At 46.4% G+C, this 16,018-nt stretch overlaps 1 protein-coding gene across 1 annotated transcript in view; it reads left to right on the forward strand.

Moving 5' to 3' along the window:
* Positions 1-12,706, forward strand: part of CYSTM1 (cysteine rich transmembrane module containing 1) — an 82,826-nt gene extending 70,120 nt beyond the window's left edge. The window contains exon 3 of the mRNA XM_049873803.1: positions 12,504-12,706. Within this exon, the coding sequence (XP_049729760.1) occupies positions 12,504-12,613 (110 nt within the window). The 3' untranslated portion in view covers positions 12,614-12,706. The remainder of the gene's footprint in view (positions 1-12,503) is intronic.
* The last annotated feature ends 3,312 nt before the right edge of the window (positions 12,707-16,018 follow it).

Genomic DNA, 16,018 nt, shown 5'->3' on the forward strand with positions numbered 1-16,018 from the left:
TTCAGAGTTTACTGAGTTTCCTTCTGTTCTTTCTGTCTCCTGGCTCTCCAAACTGGGTTGCTGAACATAAACCCACTGCTTTGGGCACCTGAACCCACTAAGTGGATGGAGAGAAATCAGATGCCTTGAGGCCTTCTTAGCATATCGGAGGCTCCCTACATACCCACTCTACCTACAGAGCTAACTCCACTTAATCCTCCACCTTAGGTTTTTCATGGCAAGGACTAGTCTGTTTCTTTTCTGCAGGCAGGCAGAGTCTGGTGTTTCAGTGGAAAGGTGGTTGGTCTTGATATTGGAGACTTTTTGACCTGACATCAGTGACAAGCTGGCCAGAACTTGTGACGCTGAAGTTGTTTCCGTAAACTCTGGCCCTGTCTCCCAGGTTGGCAGAGTTTTAGCCACAGTCTTATAGGCCAGGCCATTCCCTCTGTCTCCTTTTCTCCACTGGAGAAGTTTCTGGCCTTACATTTGGCAAACAGCATGTCTTCATGGGTAAGACGGTGATTTTCAGGACCCTTTGTCACTGGTTTTTGGATGGATGTTGGCTTGTGTCGGTGTTATGAAACATCAGGAATTGCTGCGGATAACTTAGTGGAGCCCAGGCACCCCACACAGTTCTTTCCAAATCTACAAGGATGACCTTTATTTCTCTGAAATGGTGGGCAGTATGCTGCAGGGAGTAGGCGGTAGGGATAGGCAGACTCCTTACAAGTGAGTCTGCCTCGAATCACCTTCTCACCATGTTCATTAAGAGTGGTCATCCTGTTCTATCCCTGACCTCAGAACTCAGCCCATACCAGGGCTCTTACCTAAGGTGCACTCACGTGAAAACACAACTATTTTTGTTGTTGCAAAATCCAGCCTGACAGTGGAGGAAGAAAACAACCTGGGATGTTTTCCATAAATATATCTGCTGGAGCTGTTAATCAGTAACACAGGAGTCTGGTACGTGTAGAAGCCAGTTGTGGTCTGTATACCTAAGATAAAAACACGCTTTGTGTTCAGTAAAAAATGATATGGTGGTGTTTGCCTTCTTAGAAAATGTGACAAGTACTGTTTGAATGAGACTCCTGGGGCTGGCGCTCGATGTGAGTCAGGCTAACACTGCCGATAACAGAGCAGCCTGTGCCTGGGCACTAATGGGTAAAACCTAGCAGCTACCTCCTTAGTGATCTCTGCCCCCTTGGGCAAGTTGTAAAGAACCAGTTCCCCTCAAAGTAACCTATCCCTTTTTTGTGTAACCCAGAACTGAAAGTAATTGTTTTCCTGATTTCTATTTAACCTCCCCAAATCATGGCCGTAGTTGTCTTATATTCAGGGGCCCACTGGTATTGGGAGTTTGTGGACTCCGAGCCACTTTCTGTTTCTATTCCCTTCTCTACCTTTTCTCTCCTTGCTTTGTTTCCTTGATTCTCTGATCCCAAGGAACTTTCCTGCTGCTTGGCAGGGTATGAAATGATAGGTTATACATTAACCGCCAGCACCACCAGCCCATGGTGATCCTACCAGTCAGGAGAAGCCAGGGCTCTAAAGGCTGGCTGTTGTAGCCAGGGCCCATCTAAGATGACATCCATTTCTTAATGAGCCACTCATTAGCTGTTGTTTCCTTAGATTTTCTTGTAGCAGTGTAAGGGAAGAGAAAGGAGGACGGGGCAGTTCAGACTGGCAGTAGAGATTGACATTCCTCGTAGATTAACTCCTTGAAAGAATCTGTCCTGATTCTGAATTCCGCTTGTGTTTATTATTGGTCCCACCAGTTTGGCATTTTATTGTGTGCCACCTCAGAGATGTTTTTGTCTCTTCTTTCCAAACTGTCTGTGAGATGCCTGAGTCAGGGATGGTGTCTTTTATTTCTGGATTCCCCTGCAGGGTTTGCTGTTAGAGAAATGAGAAGTGAGCATATGAGGTGAGAGGGAGAGTGAGCAAAGTGTCGGCAACAGCAGCTTCCTTCTCCTTCAGCACATTTTCTGGCTGTGAGATAGAGTTCGAGCAGTCTGGAAGAGTCTTCAGGCAGAAGGGCAGGTGGGTAGGTAGGCACTCGAGCAGGCAGAGTGGACTTACTTTTTGGATGACCATGACGTACTTCTAGCTGACTGGAGTCCAGGCCGGCCCCAGGCAACTGCAGGATCGATTCACGCTACCAAACTAAAGAGAACTGAAGCTGCTGAAACAACACCCCCGAGCCACCCGTGTATAGAGTTTTGCCTGCTGAGAAGGGAAGCTCTGATGTCTTCCTTCCCAGGTTGTTGAGGTGCCTGGAATCCTCATGAATAAGCAGATGATTGAAGAATGTGGGGTTTTCAAACAGAAGGAGTAAGAAGTCTTTGAGGGATCAGTTTCTGATGAATCACCCTTCTCCACTGAGGGCTGGATTTGCAGAACAAAAGTCAGACTACTCAGCATCTAATTTTAGACTCCAACATAACCACCACTGGTCACTCGTAATATCGTACTTCCTTTTGATATTTGATAGGCTTACACAACATGCTATAATTCCAGCTTTACATATCACCTTTTATTGGCTGCACTTCAGTTGGCCACTTCCTTCTGATTGTGGGGACCCTTCGCACTCAGTGGTGGGCATTGGCACTAGGCCGTACACCTTAATACAGCTGCTAGCTTGCCCTAATGGTGTAGGCTTCTGCTTCCTGACCCAAAGTGGGCTGGTCTTTTGGCCTTGTCTCCACATCTGGCTGCATGTTGGTGCATGAAATCCTGAGCCTGCTGATGACTGAGGCTATTGGGGCCACTTGTCTTCCACTCAGGGTAGCTTTATCCCTCCTGTCTGCTGCCTCTTATAATCTGCTTTCTTTTATCCAATTCATACACAGCATTTAGAATTAATATAATTATATGTAAATTTTTTCTGAGGAAAGTAAAATATATCATTTTTGAAATGTTTTGGCATTTGGAATTGGTTTTATCTGCACCAGCTAAGAACCAGTACTCGGCCATCTGTAATTGGGGATGTTTACACACCTGGGGGTTACTGGGTTTTTGATGGACTCAGCTGTCCTGTCATGGGGTCTCCCTACCTCTCCATGAGGCTTATTGAGCTGATGTCCCTCTGTATTTGCTAGACCAGTTAGGAAGTGGAGATGGCTGATTGTGAAACTCTTGTCTAGATGGCCACTGTGGTTATTCTCTGTGTTAATTTCTTATTTGGAATTCTCCATGTCCACACATGAGCCAAATCAAGCTTCTTCTGCATAGCCAGGGACACTAAGAACAGTCGCCAGTATCCCAGAAGACTGTGAGCCCCATGACATGATGAGGACCTAGACTGTGGGCCGTGTGGCCTTTGTGAGTGGAGCACTGTAGCCACTGGTCCCTGGCTGGGACTCCTTGGCCAGAAGACTTTTTGGTGCTATGTGTGTTGACCGACCCTGTACTTGCTCAGAGTTCCCACCCACCCCATGCCACCCTCCTCTGTGTCTCAGGCCCTGTTGGAGGCAGCACATGGAGAAGATTGTACCCACACTTGAGGAACTAACAGTTTAGTTAGGACATACAGAAACACTGAAACTAAACCAGCCATTTCTGAGACAGTCCTGTCATCTTTGTTCTATTCTGATGACAAAAGTAAAAATGAAAGCATTACTGGCATACAGAGTGAAGGTCTCTTCTTTTTAACCCCCCAAGCTCTGTCTTCTGGGTGTGAAATAACATGTACTGTTTTGTAGCCTAAAGGAGGCCTGGTGTCGCAGTGGTTAAGCGCTTGGCTGCTAACCATAAGGTCAGCAGTTCAAACCCACCAGCCATTCTGTGGGAGAACGATGTGGCAGTCTGCTTGTGTAAAGATTTACAGCCTTGGAAGCCCTATGGGCAATTCTACCCTGTCCTATAGGGTCACTATGAGTCAGAATTGACTCGTTGGCAGCAGGTTTGGTTTTGAGTTCTGTAACCTTTCTTTTCTTTCTAAATGTTTACCTTGGACCTCCACCTCACTGCTATATATTCTTCTTAAGGACTGCTTGCTATTTCTAAGGCTGTTTTCGGATGATTGTAATTATAGTGTGGTAACCGGAATTCAGAGTCAGAAAGATCCTTGATGGACTGGAGTAGGTCATGAAGGCCTCTTGAAGGGGATTCATGGAGCCCCCAAGTGGTAGGTAGCTTCAGCTTGGCAGTGCAGAGGAGGAGGAGGGCATTTCTGTTGCTTTTCTGCTCAACTGTCCTCAGGGCTGATGGTCACCTTCTCCTACTGCCCTGGTGCGCAGTGGCTGCTCAGCAGGGAGGGAAGGGTCAAGTGATATTTTTGTTGTCAATGCATTTTCATCTCTTTGGGGCCTCACTACAGACACCATCATCATTCCCACTTTTTATAGGTGAAGATGCTGTGGTTCAGAGAGGTGAAAGGGACTGCCCAGGTCAGGGCAGAGCTGGCCTGGGACTTGAGCCAGGAAGGAGGGAAGGAGAGAGGAGAGACCAGTGCATGCTTAGTACCACAGCTGCTCCTTTATTCCCCGGATGGTTGCCTTATTTGGGTTTGTTCTGGATGCTGGAGGATGAAGGGAAGAGCATGCCAAACAGCAGATCAGATGCATCTCAGAGGATCAGAAGGCCTGTGTCGGGCATGGAAGGGGAGCCTCTCATGTTGCAACCCAACCATGAGCTGGATCTCTGGCCTAAGCCCTAGGAGGGGCCTCTAATGAATCAAGCAGCTATTTTTGGAAATGATGGGCACCCTTCTGCCCTGGGGCAGGCGAGCCATTCCTTTGTCAGGGAGAGAAGAAGGGAGAGGTTGTTCAGAGACAACGTAGCCAGATTGGCTCCTGGAGGAGGTCTGGCGTCTGTGCTCACAGATGCCTGTACAGGATGAGGGGAAGGCCAAGGACTTGGCAGGTTGTCTAGGCAGGTACAAGTGAAACCCACTATGGGATTTCCCTGGTGGGGTGGCCACGGGGCCCAGGGTGCCCAGGCCTTCAGTGGCTGGGCTGCGACTAGGCATGGGCCTGGCAGTCAGGATACAGGCCTGTCTGTGGCCCTTGGACTACAGCCCCTGTGCTCCTGTCCCATTTGTTCCCACACTATGCCCAGGCTCAGTATACGAGCCCCCCTCTCCTACTCCTGGAAGCTGCTCTTCCCTGGGCCCTGCCTGAACTTTCCCGAGTCCTACTTCCCAAAGATGTGGCCACATCTCCTTGACCCTGAACCTGGGCTCTGATGCCGTGTGACTGGTTGAGGCCAAAGGAGGAGTGACAGAGACTGTGTGTGCGTTTGTGTGTGTATGAGTTGGGGTGAGGGGGATTGTCAGTAGGCTGGGCCTTGAGCTCCTGGCAGTCCACCCCTCCAGCAGCTTTTCTGATAGTTCTCCCTCCATAGGGCTTGCATCTGCTGGAGACAGAGGCCTGACTCTGTTCATTTCCCCCTCTTCTCATAGTGGCTTTGGGCACATCCCTCCTTGTGCTGGGCCTCTGTTACCTGTTTCGTGCAGCAAAGGCCTGGCTGACTTGCAGGTCCTTTCTCCTAGAATAGCCGATGACTCTGCCTCTTGGCCTCTTTTTTATTTCTGAAGTTTTTCCGCAGTGTTCTGGTGAGCTCCCCTTCTTTCTACCGGCCTACATGTGTCTACAAGAGGCTTACTCTTTACTTGGTCAGGGGAAAGGTCTGCCTGAAGGGTCATAATCATTTGAATAATAGTAATAATGTTAGTGAACATTTATTGAATGCTTTATAATGTGCTGAGCACTGTGCTGGAAACCCTGCTAGCATAGTGGTTAAGTGCTATGGCTGCTAACCAAAAGGTCGGTAGTTCGAATCCGCCAGGTGCTCCTTGGAAACTCTGCAGGGCAGTTCTACTCTGTCCTATGGGGTCGCTATGAGTCAGAATCGACTTGACGGCAGTAGGTTTGGTTTGGTTTGGTTTTGAGCACTGTGCTAAGCATTTTACATGCGTTGTCTCTTAATTTTCCCAGCAATGCTGCGGAGTGGAGATGACTAATATTACCCCCTTTTTTTCCTCTCTCTGAATGTTGTTTATTGTCTTGTTGTTGCTGAAAATATATATAGCAAAACGTATACCAATTCAACAGATTCTACATGTACAGTTCAGTGACATTGATTATTGAGTTGTGCAACCATTCTCACCCCTTTTCTGCATTGTTCTTGTGCCCCAAGGTTCCTATCTAATTGTTTTGAGTAGCTGTTGTCAGTTTGATCCCACGTAGATGGTTCTTAAAAGATTGTAATGCTCAAGGCTGACTTTCTTTACTTATTAAGCTAAATTATTTGGTTTTAAGAAGACTTCAGGGAATATTTTGGGTTTAAAGATTATCTAAGGGCAGTTGTTTCAGGAGCTCATCCAGCCTCCATGGCTTTAGAAAGTCTAGATTCCATGAGGATTTTAAATTCTGTTATGCATTTTCCCCCTTTTGATCAGGATTCTTCTATGGAATCTTTGATCAAAACTGAACTTTTTTTTTGTGAATTTTATTTTGGTAAAATATTTATGTAACAGAAATTTGCCATCTTAACGACTTTTAAGTATAGCATTCGGTGGCATTGATTACATTCACCATGTGCAACTATCACCACTGTCCATTACCAAATGCTTTACATGCCCCAAAACAAAAAACTCTGTGCCCCTTCTCACCTCCGCTCACCCAACCCGTTGTTGTTGTTATTAGGTGTGGTCAAGTTGGATCCGACTCACAGCAACCCTGTGTACAACCCTATGTCCTGGACTATCCTCACAATTATGTTTGAGCTCGTTGTTGCAGCCACTGTGTCAGGCCATCTCATTGAGGGTCTTCCTCTTTTTTGCTGATCCTCTATTTTACCAAGCATGATGTCCTTCTCCAGGGACTCATCCCTCCTGATGATAAATCCAAAATATGCGAGACATAGTCTCGCCATCTTTGCTTCTAAGGAGCATTCTGGTTGTACTTCTTCCAAGACAGATTTGTTTGATCTTTTGGCAGTCCATTGTATATTCAACATTCTTCTCCAACACCACAATTCAAAGGTGTCAGTTCTTCTTCGGTCTCCCTTATTCATCTTTCAGCCTTCACATGGATATGAGGCAGTTGAAAACACTGTGGCTTGGGTCAGGTGCACCTTAGTCTTCAAGGTGACATCTTTGCCTTTCAGCACTTTAAAGAGGTCTTTTGCAGCAGATTTGCCCAATGCAACGCGTCTTTTGATTTCTTGACTGCTGCTTCCATGGGCGATGATTGTGGATCCAAGTAAAATGAAATCCTTGACAACTTCAGTCTTTTCTCCCTTTCTCATGATGTTGCTTATTGGTCCAACCCTGGTAATCTCAGATGCACTTTTGTCTATTTACATTTGCCTGTTCCAGATATTTCATGTAAGTGGAATCATACAATATTTGTCCTTTTGTGTCTGGCTTATTTCACTCTGCAAAATGTTTTCAAGGTTCATTCATGTTGCCACGTGTCAGGACTTCATTTCTCTTTATGGCAATGAGTTGGAATGTACTCAGTGGCAACGGGTTTTTGGTTTTAGAATATTCCATGTGTGGATGGACCATTGTCTGTTGATGAACACTTAAGTTATGTCCACATTTTGGCTATTGTGGATAGTGCTGCTGTAAACATTGGTGCAGTTGTGTCTGTCTGAGTCCCTGCTCTTAAAATTAAGTTTTTTGGTACGTACTCATGTTACCAGAATAAGGTTCTTGCCTCTCACTGGTCAAGAATGAGCAGGTAAGGCACGTACAGTTTTCCACATGAGCAAAGCTTTATTGAAGAGGCTTGCAAGGGGAGACGAGGAGGGCCTAGAGCAATGCTTACCCTCGTCTCACAGAATAAAAGACAGGCCTGGGTTTTTAGAAGTTCTTGGGTGGGAAAAGCTTCATGTTTATTCATAGACATAGGCGGGGATAAGTTAACTAAGGTGTGCGCACAGCAGCTTTCCAAAATGGCTCCTGTCCCGGAGGCCTCTGGGATTCGAAGCAGGATTTATTATGGGGTGTCGCGCCTGTGCAGTCTCTTGCTCTCTGGGTTCAATTTCCCAGCTGGGGCTGCAGCTCCTCACTGCTGCTGGTGGAAGGTCACATAGCAGTAACAGGTGGATGTTCTGTGCATGTCCCTGGGGCTAGTTTTCTCCACTGCTTCTGAAAGGCAACTTTAAAGAAGTTTGTGGGCTATTTTTAGATACCCTGCCCCATTGTTCTAGGGAATGGCTTTGTTTCTGTGCCCTGGCCCATTTCTTGTTACTTTGTTTGCAGATTTAGGGGCCCCTCTGTTCCTTGTCTTAGCAAGTCCCTAGGTTCCGCACCTAACCCCCTATTCCCTGATAGTATAGCCTCTCTGTCTTTCACTTGCTTCTCCTCTAACCACACCAGTCTGTTTGCTATTCCTCAAACAGGCACCCTCCAATCTCAGGGCCTTTGCTCCCTGTCTCACTCAGGAGTGGAATTGCTGGGTCACTCGGTGATTCTGTGTTTAACTTTCTCAGCATCTCTGTGCTTTGAGCCGAGACCTCTCTCCCAGCGAATGCCCAAGTGAGTCTGTACACAGGGATATTGTCACAGCACACACATATCCACCACCCACCCACCACCCGTCTGTCTGTCTGTCCATCCATCATCCATTCACCCATCCACTCACTCCTTCCCTCCTTTATCAGGAAGATAATTTTCTGCATCACCCCTGGTGCCGGGCGGGGTGCACATTGTAGGATGGTGGTGTGAGACCCTCCCTCTTTTTTTCTACAAGCAGAGCCCCTTGGCAATGAAAGAGTGCTGATGTGGACTGCATGGCGTCTCTGAGGCTCGCTCTTCCCATCTAATTAATGAGAGGAACAGCTCCTGCTTACCTATCTTGTAGAGGGGAGGGCTTGGTCAGATCACGTGGCGAAGGGCACCATGCAGTCCTCATCTGTGTCTCCTGGCCTCTGAGCAGGGAGGCTGCCAGGAGCTGCCGCTGACCCATGGAAGGAGGCCTCCAGAAGAGCCCCCGGATGTGCAGGTGTTTTAGAGTCCTGCATGCCCTTGTTAGTGTCAGCTCTCACGTGCAGGGTGCTCTCACATGCAGCGTGCCCCCCTGTACAGTTTTAATCCTGCAAGGTGGGCAGTGCTCATCTCCACTTTACACATGAGACAGCAGAGGCTCAGGCTATTACCTCTTTTTTAGAGAAGAAGAAACTGAGGATATGAGTGGTCGTCACCTGCCCAAAGTTACATGGCCAGTGAATACCAAAAACTAAACCAAACCCATTGCCGTCGAGTCGGTTCTGACTCATAGCAACCCTGTATGAATAGATGAGCCTATATTTAAATCCATTGTGATATCTCTCATTAAAATCCCTGTTCTGAAATCTTAATTGTGGCGCCTTCCACTAAATTGGGACAAGGTACCCTTGGGAATTGTGACCTGGATGGGGGACCTCCCCTTACACATAGTTTCAGGTAGGGAGGGTTCCTTCCCTGATTCTCTCTGAACTTCCCATCACCAGAAAGTGATGAGAATCCAATACCTATCCTACCCACACCTCACCCACTGCTTCCTGCTGAAACTTGGGCTTCTGGGAAGAGATGTTTGGAACAGCTGGGGCCCAACTTTGCTAAGGCTGGGGAGATAGAAACAGATTTTCTGAGAACACAGCCCACTGTAGGTTGTGTTTTTGTGTGTTGGAGACTGGGGCATAGGTATGTTGTCTCCTACAATTCTGACCTCCTTTGTGTGCATGGGCTGGTCGGTGCTAGGCAGTCTCTGCTCACTGAAGGAATTGTTGATGCACACTTTGCCCACTGTGGCCCCCCTTAGCATTGTTGGGAATTCAGGGCAACCCTGTCTCTCTAGTCTGTGAACGTAGCCCTAAGTAGGCTCCTGCCTCCTCACTGCAAAGGTATCCTCACCCAGTTTTCCACAGAGAGCAAGAATTTTGCAGCCACCAAATACAGATTTTGGTGCTTAGAGCACAGAGGAATTTCACCACATGGAATTAGCATTTAGGATTATTAGTTAGCCAAATACTTGCCTTTGTACCATGCACATGCCTAGGATTGGGCTCCCTGATTCATATGAAGAGGAGGCATTGGTCCTGCCTGCCCATAGAGTGCTGGAAGGTCTCCTGAAGGAGTTGTGCTCTATGAAGCAGACTGGGTCAGGGCTGTGCTGTCCAGAGGAACAGCCTCCCTTATAGGGCTCGGAGGGCCTGATCCAGTTCTCGCAAAGCAAGGGGATTAAGCGCTGAGTTATCTGAGGCTCTGGCGGTAGGGCTGGACATGGGGATTGCCAGATACAAACCCCGGGGATCTGTGGAATCTGAACAGTCTAAGTGGCCAAGGAGAAGGTGCCATAGGAAATGGGAGCCTGGATGTTTTAAAGCAGTGGAGTGATATGATGGGCAGCTGAGTGTAGAGCAGTGGAAGGATGCTGGGTGAGGGGTTGGCTGACTGACCTCTAAATGCTATTTTTCAATTGATTTTGGACAAACTGTGTAGTTTATCATCTCTGAAGCAATTTCCTCATCTATAAAATGGGACCATGATGTGTTTTCTACCTGTGAGTGTACAGGGCTGTCCAGGCTTTAGTGTGATAACGTTGAAGAAAATCATGATGAGGGCTGGGTCTGGGAGCAGCGAGCAGGTGCCGTGGCTGGGGAGGCAATCCAGGGTGATATTGGGTGTTGGAGGGCCCAAGAGGAAGAGCAGAAATGTGGAGGGGATATTTCCAGGACAAAGGCAAGGATGAGCCCCATGACAGTGCTGCTAGCTTGGAGAGAATGCCAAGGGCTGGAGTAGGACCGTTTTAAGGGCCAGATGAGTAGGCACTAAAGGTCCCTACAAGGGTACTGTTGAGGTAATAGGGTAATAGGCTGGCAGGGGTAGAGAGCAGCAGCGTGGAGGGGCTCGGCTAAGGAAGTGAGCAGAGAAAGAAGAGTGCCACGTTCACCCTAATTGGGAGTGATCAGGGAGCGGGGGAGCCAGGGGCCTGGTCAGAGAGATACTTAATGCCTGGAAGGCCACAGAGGGGTGGCCCCTGAAGCATGGTGGGAATCCATAGGCAGAGGCTGACTATGCTCCCTTTGTGTCCCGACCAAGAACCAAGCTTTTCCTCAGGGGCTTAGTTCAGGTGGGCTCTTGACCACCCACCCTAGAACCCAAAAGGGAGTGGAAGAGGAGGCTGGGGTTGGTGTAGTAAGATCCGAAGTGTTGCAGCGAGTGTTTCTCAAGAGCGAGGAGGGTGCAGCAGGAATCTTGGCCATGAGCGGTTCGGGACCTGGCATGGCAGCGTTATGTGTTTTTTACTCGTAAGGGCTCAGCGTTGGGAATTGTCCCCATGTAGGGGCACTCTCTAGTCTTGGAGCTCTTTGATTTGATAACATCTCCTGTTTGCCAGGTTTGCCCACAGGCAAAGTCTGAGGGGAGTCAGCATGTGTGATAGATAGGACTCCGGTCAGAAGAGGCCAGGTCAGGCTATGGAGAAACAAGAATGACAGTGGCAGCACAGGGTTGGGGTGGGGTTGGGCCGATCGGGTGTCTAGATAGCAGTGACTTGAGGGGAGCAGTTCAGGATAGAGGCCAGTGCCACTGGGTCTAGGAGCTCAGGTTGGCCCAATGCCTGCTCCCCTCAGTACCTGAGCTAGTACTTGACAAGGTATGCCAAAACTAGCCAGGCCTCTCTCCTACCAGCAGGACTCTGGCAAGGACTGTAGAGCACCAGCTTTGAGTGCGGCTTTGGAATCAGGCAAGCCTGGGTTTGAAATGTTAAGAGAAAACCTCCCCAAACCCTAACCCTTAAGTTTCTTGTATTCTTTCAGAGACTTGTGTGTATGTGTATGTTCTTTTTTATTATAGAACTAAAATAAAAAGAAACACTGTTACATGCTTGCTTTTATTCTTCACTTAATATCTTAGCAACATGGAAGAACTACCTTGTCATTTTTAATGGATGTTTAGTATTCTATTGTATGAATATACCTTAATTTAGCTAATTGGTCTCCAGTTGAAGGACATTGAGATTTTCTGAGCCCCCCCAACATTTTTTTTTATTGCCAAATTCCCTTTCAAAGTGGTGTTACCAATTACACTCCTGCCAACAATGTATGAGCATTATGAAATGAAGATCATAGCCCAGAGGTGGTGTGAGGATTAAGTAAGATGTGTAGAGCGTTCAGCCACTGTCTGCCACATCAGGCTGCAGGGGTGGGGCTCAGGGCAAGGGTTCCACTGCAAACTGCATCACTTTGAGGGGCCTCAAACGAGGTGCTGGGTTGGGCTTCATAGTCAGCTTGGGGATAGAGAGCTGGCAGGAAACAGTTATCTGGCAGCTGCAAGGCAGATGTCTTCACTCGCTCAAGAAACATTTAGTGAGTGCCCGATGTGTGCCAGACACTGGAGGGGTATATAGCAGTGAACAAGATAGGCTTGGTGGCTGCCCTGGTGGAGCTAACAGTCTAGAGATGGAGGAAGACAATGACAGCAGTCTCCATAGATCGTGGTAAGTGCTACCAGGATGCTTCTGCTAATGGTCCCCTCTGACTGGGTCTCTTTCTCCCTCACCCCACTCCCCCTCTCCCCTCCACCCCAGTGTACGTGATGGAACGGGAAAGGAAGACGCAAGACACCGGGTGTGAGGCAGCCTTGGCTGCATGCTGGGCTGCCCTCTGCTGCTGCTGCCTTCTGGACAGCTTGGATTGAGCAGCCAAGACCCAGGTTCTCCGTGGCCTCCAAGTGCTCCCTACAGGCTCTCTACCTGCTGTTACTGGAATAAACAATTACTGTTGCACAATTTCTTTTCTTTTCTTTCTTTCTAATCTGCAGACTTTTATATTTTAGCAACTATGATAGGTGTGAAGTGATATCTCACTATTTTAATTTGCCTTTCCCGACTACTAAAGACCTTGAACATAAAAATATAAAAGTTTCGGTGATGTGGTTTCTTCTGTGAATTGCTTGTACATATTTTTAGTTCTTTTTTTTTTCTTTGGGGCTGTCTTCCTCTTACTGATATACAGAAGATCTTTATATATTCTGCACACTAATATTTGTCAGTTTTACAAGCTTGCAAATAACCTCTCCCTATCTGACTGTCTCTTAATGTTTTTTTGTAGTGTATTTTGTAGGTATGGAGGTTTGTAAATGTATCCGTCAATCTTTTCCTCATGCTTTGCATCATTTAGTCTTTAAAAAACAATGTTCTATTCCAAAGTCATAAAGATAAGTGTATATTTTTTTCTAAAAGTTTGCTTTTCACATAAGGTCTTTAGGCCACCTGGAATTTATTTTTGATCATAGTATGGGATAGGGTTCTGGTTTGTTTTTCCATTTTGATAGTTCTAGCACCATTCGTTAGTTAGGTTACCCTTTCCTCACTGATTTGTGATGACTTTTGTCATATACTAAGTTCCCATATAAACATGGGCTAGAATCAGGAATCCAGTGTGATAAGTACCCCTAACCCAGCACATGCGTACACACACACCCCTTATTCTTCTTTAGCGTTTTCTTGGTCTTTTACTATTTAATCTGGATTTTAGTGTGAGTGTGTCAGTTTCTATGGAAAACCATGTTTAGTTTTGACTGGAGTGTCATGTAATTTATAAAGTAACTGGAGAAAGATTGACATATGCTACAATATTGTCCTCCTAGCATGAGCATGGTTATCTCTCCATTTATTTTTGTCATAAAATGCTTAAATAAAGTCTTATAACTTTCTTCACTTAGGTCTCATTATGTCCTTTGTTGGTTTTTTAAATTTTGGTTTCTTCACAGATACAGTTTTAATACTCTTCTGAATGGATTCTTTTTAAAATGTTGTATTTTCTACCTCATGGAGATAAATTCTTCACTCCAGTGAGGTCACAGATTAGAAATTTAGCCCAGTCTTTATCACAACATTGCCTTGAGGCTTTTTGAACTGTGGGGTTAGTTTTTCAATCTGCCTGATGCCCAGTGCAGAGAGGGGGAGGGGCTTTTCCCAGGGGAGCACCGGTGTTCTACAGGGACACTCATTTACTCAGCACTCAATAGCTCTAGTGTGTTAGGTGTTAGAACACAAAGAACACAGACCCCCATCCCACAGGTAATAATTGACTTTATACTTTCCTGTGAAAAAAAGATACGTAATTCCATGAAAACATACGAGCATGATGGGGCCTCATAGCCCAAATGAGGGATTTTGGTCTTTGTCTTGTGAGCAAGAGGAGGCCATTGAAGTATTTTAAGGAAAGGGATGACATGATCAAAATGGCATTTGTAGAGATGCTTTGGCTTCTATGTGGAGGATGAGTTGGAGGTGGGCACAAGCACATGTGGTGATGATGGAGAAAAAGGAATTCATTTGAGATATTTGGAAGTAAAACCAGATGGATTGGATATGGGAATTGAAGAAGAAAGGAAGACGCCAGGATGACTCCCAGGCTTCTTCTGGAACTGGGTGCGTGGTGATGGTGTTCACGGAGGTTGGGAACAAGGAAAAGGAGCCATGTTTAGTTGGAAGGAAGAGCATCATGTTGGGCTCCGAATGTGTTGGGTTAGTTTGAGGTCTTGAGGTATCCTTGAGACATTTAAGTGGAGATGTCAGGTAAGCCGTTGTATATATATGCCTGAATCTTGGAGGAAAGGCTGGACAGTAGATACAAATATGGGAAGCATTGGTGTGCTGGTGGTAACTGAAGCTATGGCAATGAATGAAATCAAGTTGGTGGAAATATGGAGGAAAAGAGCAGGTGACAGCATAGGGCTGAGCTTTAAGGAATTTTACCATGGACCTGTAGATGATGAAATTGCAAAGGAGTCAGAGATGGAAAACCAGGAGAATAGGGTGTCCTGAAAACTGAAAGATGTTGTATTAAGAAGAGGAGAGTGGTCAATAGCATCTAATGTTGAGAGGTCAGATGAGGTGAGAAATCAAAAGCATCTGTTGGCATTAACCAGCAGACCACTGTCAGTGAGGGATGGACCTCACTCCAGTTCTTGCTAGGATAAGAAGACAGAGTCTTTCAAGCCTGGAGGAAGGCAAACATTTGTGCAGACATGGAAGAGATGAGCTCAGAGATGCAAAGAACCAGATCAGGCATGAAGACTAGAAATCCCTGCAACAAAACACTGAGTCCCAGAAAGTCAGACACCAAGTAAGGGAGGCAAGCTAATGTCACTTAGCTGTGCATCTTTGAGCCTGGACAGAGGAGGTATTGCTCCTCAAGCAGACCGTGTTCCCTGGGGTGGCTGTTGGAGAGTCCGGCACATGGATCGCCAAGCAGGTGACCATCCATGCTCTAGGTTGGCTCTTCTGAATCAGAGCAATAGTATAGATCCTTCATGATCACCATTTCAGAATTTCTGATGGTTTTCAGATTTTTCTAATATAAATCTTTTCAAAAGAAACTTTATATGCAGTTCCAGTACAGAAAATAGGAGTTATGGAACTGCTGTGGTTGAGAGAAGGAGAGGCCACCCCCTACCTTTTATGGAACCCCAGGAACCTGAGGAGGACATTTGAAAGCCTTTGATCTTTCAGGATCTTCCAGCACTTTTGACCAAGGGAGATTTGGGCAGGATGGGTTTTGCACTGGAATGTCATCCTGGGATACTGCCTTGTAGGCAAAATTCTTGGTGTGTAGCTGCTGGCGTATTCTGTAAGGCTCTGGTGGGTACTTTATTGTTGAGCAGTATTCCATTGTACGGAGGTACTGTAGTTTATTCTTTCACCTACTGAAGGACCCTCAGGTTGTTTCCACTTTTTGGTAATTATGAATGTAGCTGTTACAAACATTTATGTACAGGTTTTTATGGGAACATAAGTTTTTATTTCTGTAAGGTAAATGCCCAGGAACAGGTAATGATTGTATCTTTAATAAACTGCAGAGTGGCCGTACCAGTTTGCGTTCCCATCAGCAAGGTATGAGAGTTCCAGTTGCTCTGCATCCTCACTAGTGCTTGATATTGTCGAGATTTTTTATTTTAGCCGCTCTGATAGGTATGTAGTGGCATCTTATTGTGGTTTTAATTTGTATTAATGGCTAATGATGTTGAAGATCTTTTCCTGTGCTTGTTTGCCCTCCTTACATCTGTATGTCTGTTCAAGGCTTTTGCCCACCTTTT

The sequence above is a fragment of the Elephas maximus genome, chromosome 2, assembly GCF_024166365.1.
Source record: "Elephas maximus indicus isolate mEleMax1 chromosome 2, mEleMax1 primary haplotype, whole genome shotgun sequence".
Taxonomy (NCBI): domain Eukaryota; kingdom Metazoa; phylum Chordata; class Mammalia; order Proboscidea; family Elephantidae; genus Elephas; species Elephas maximus.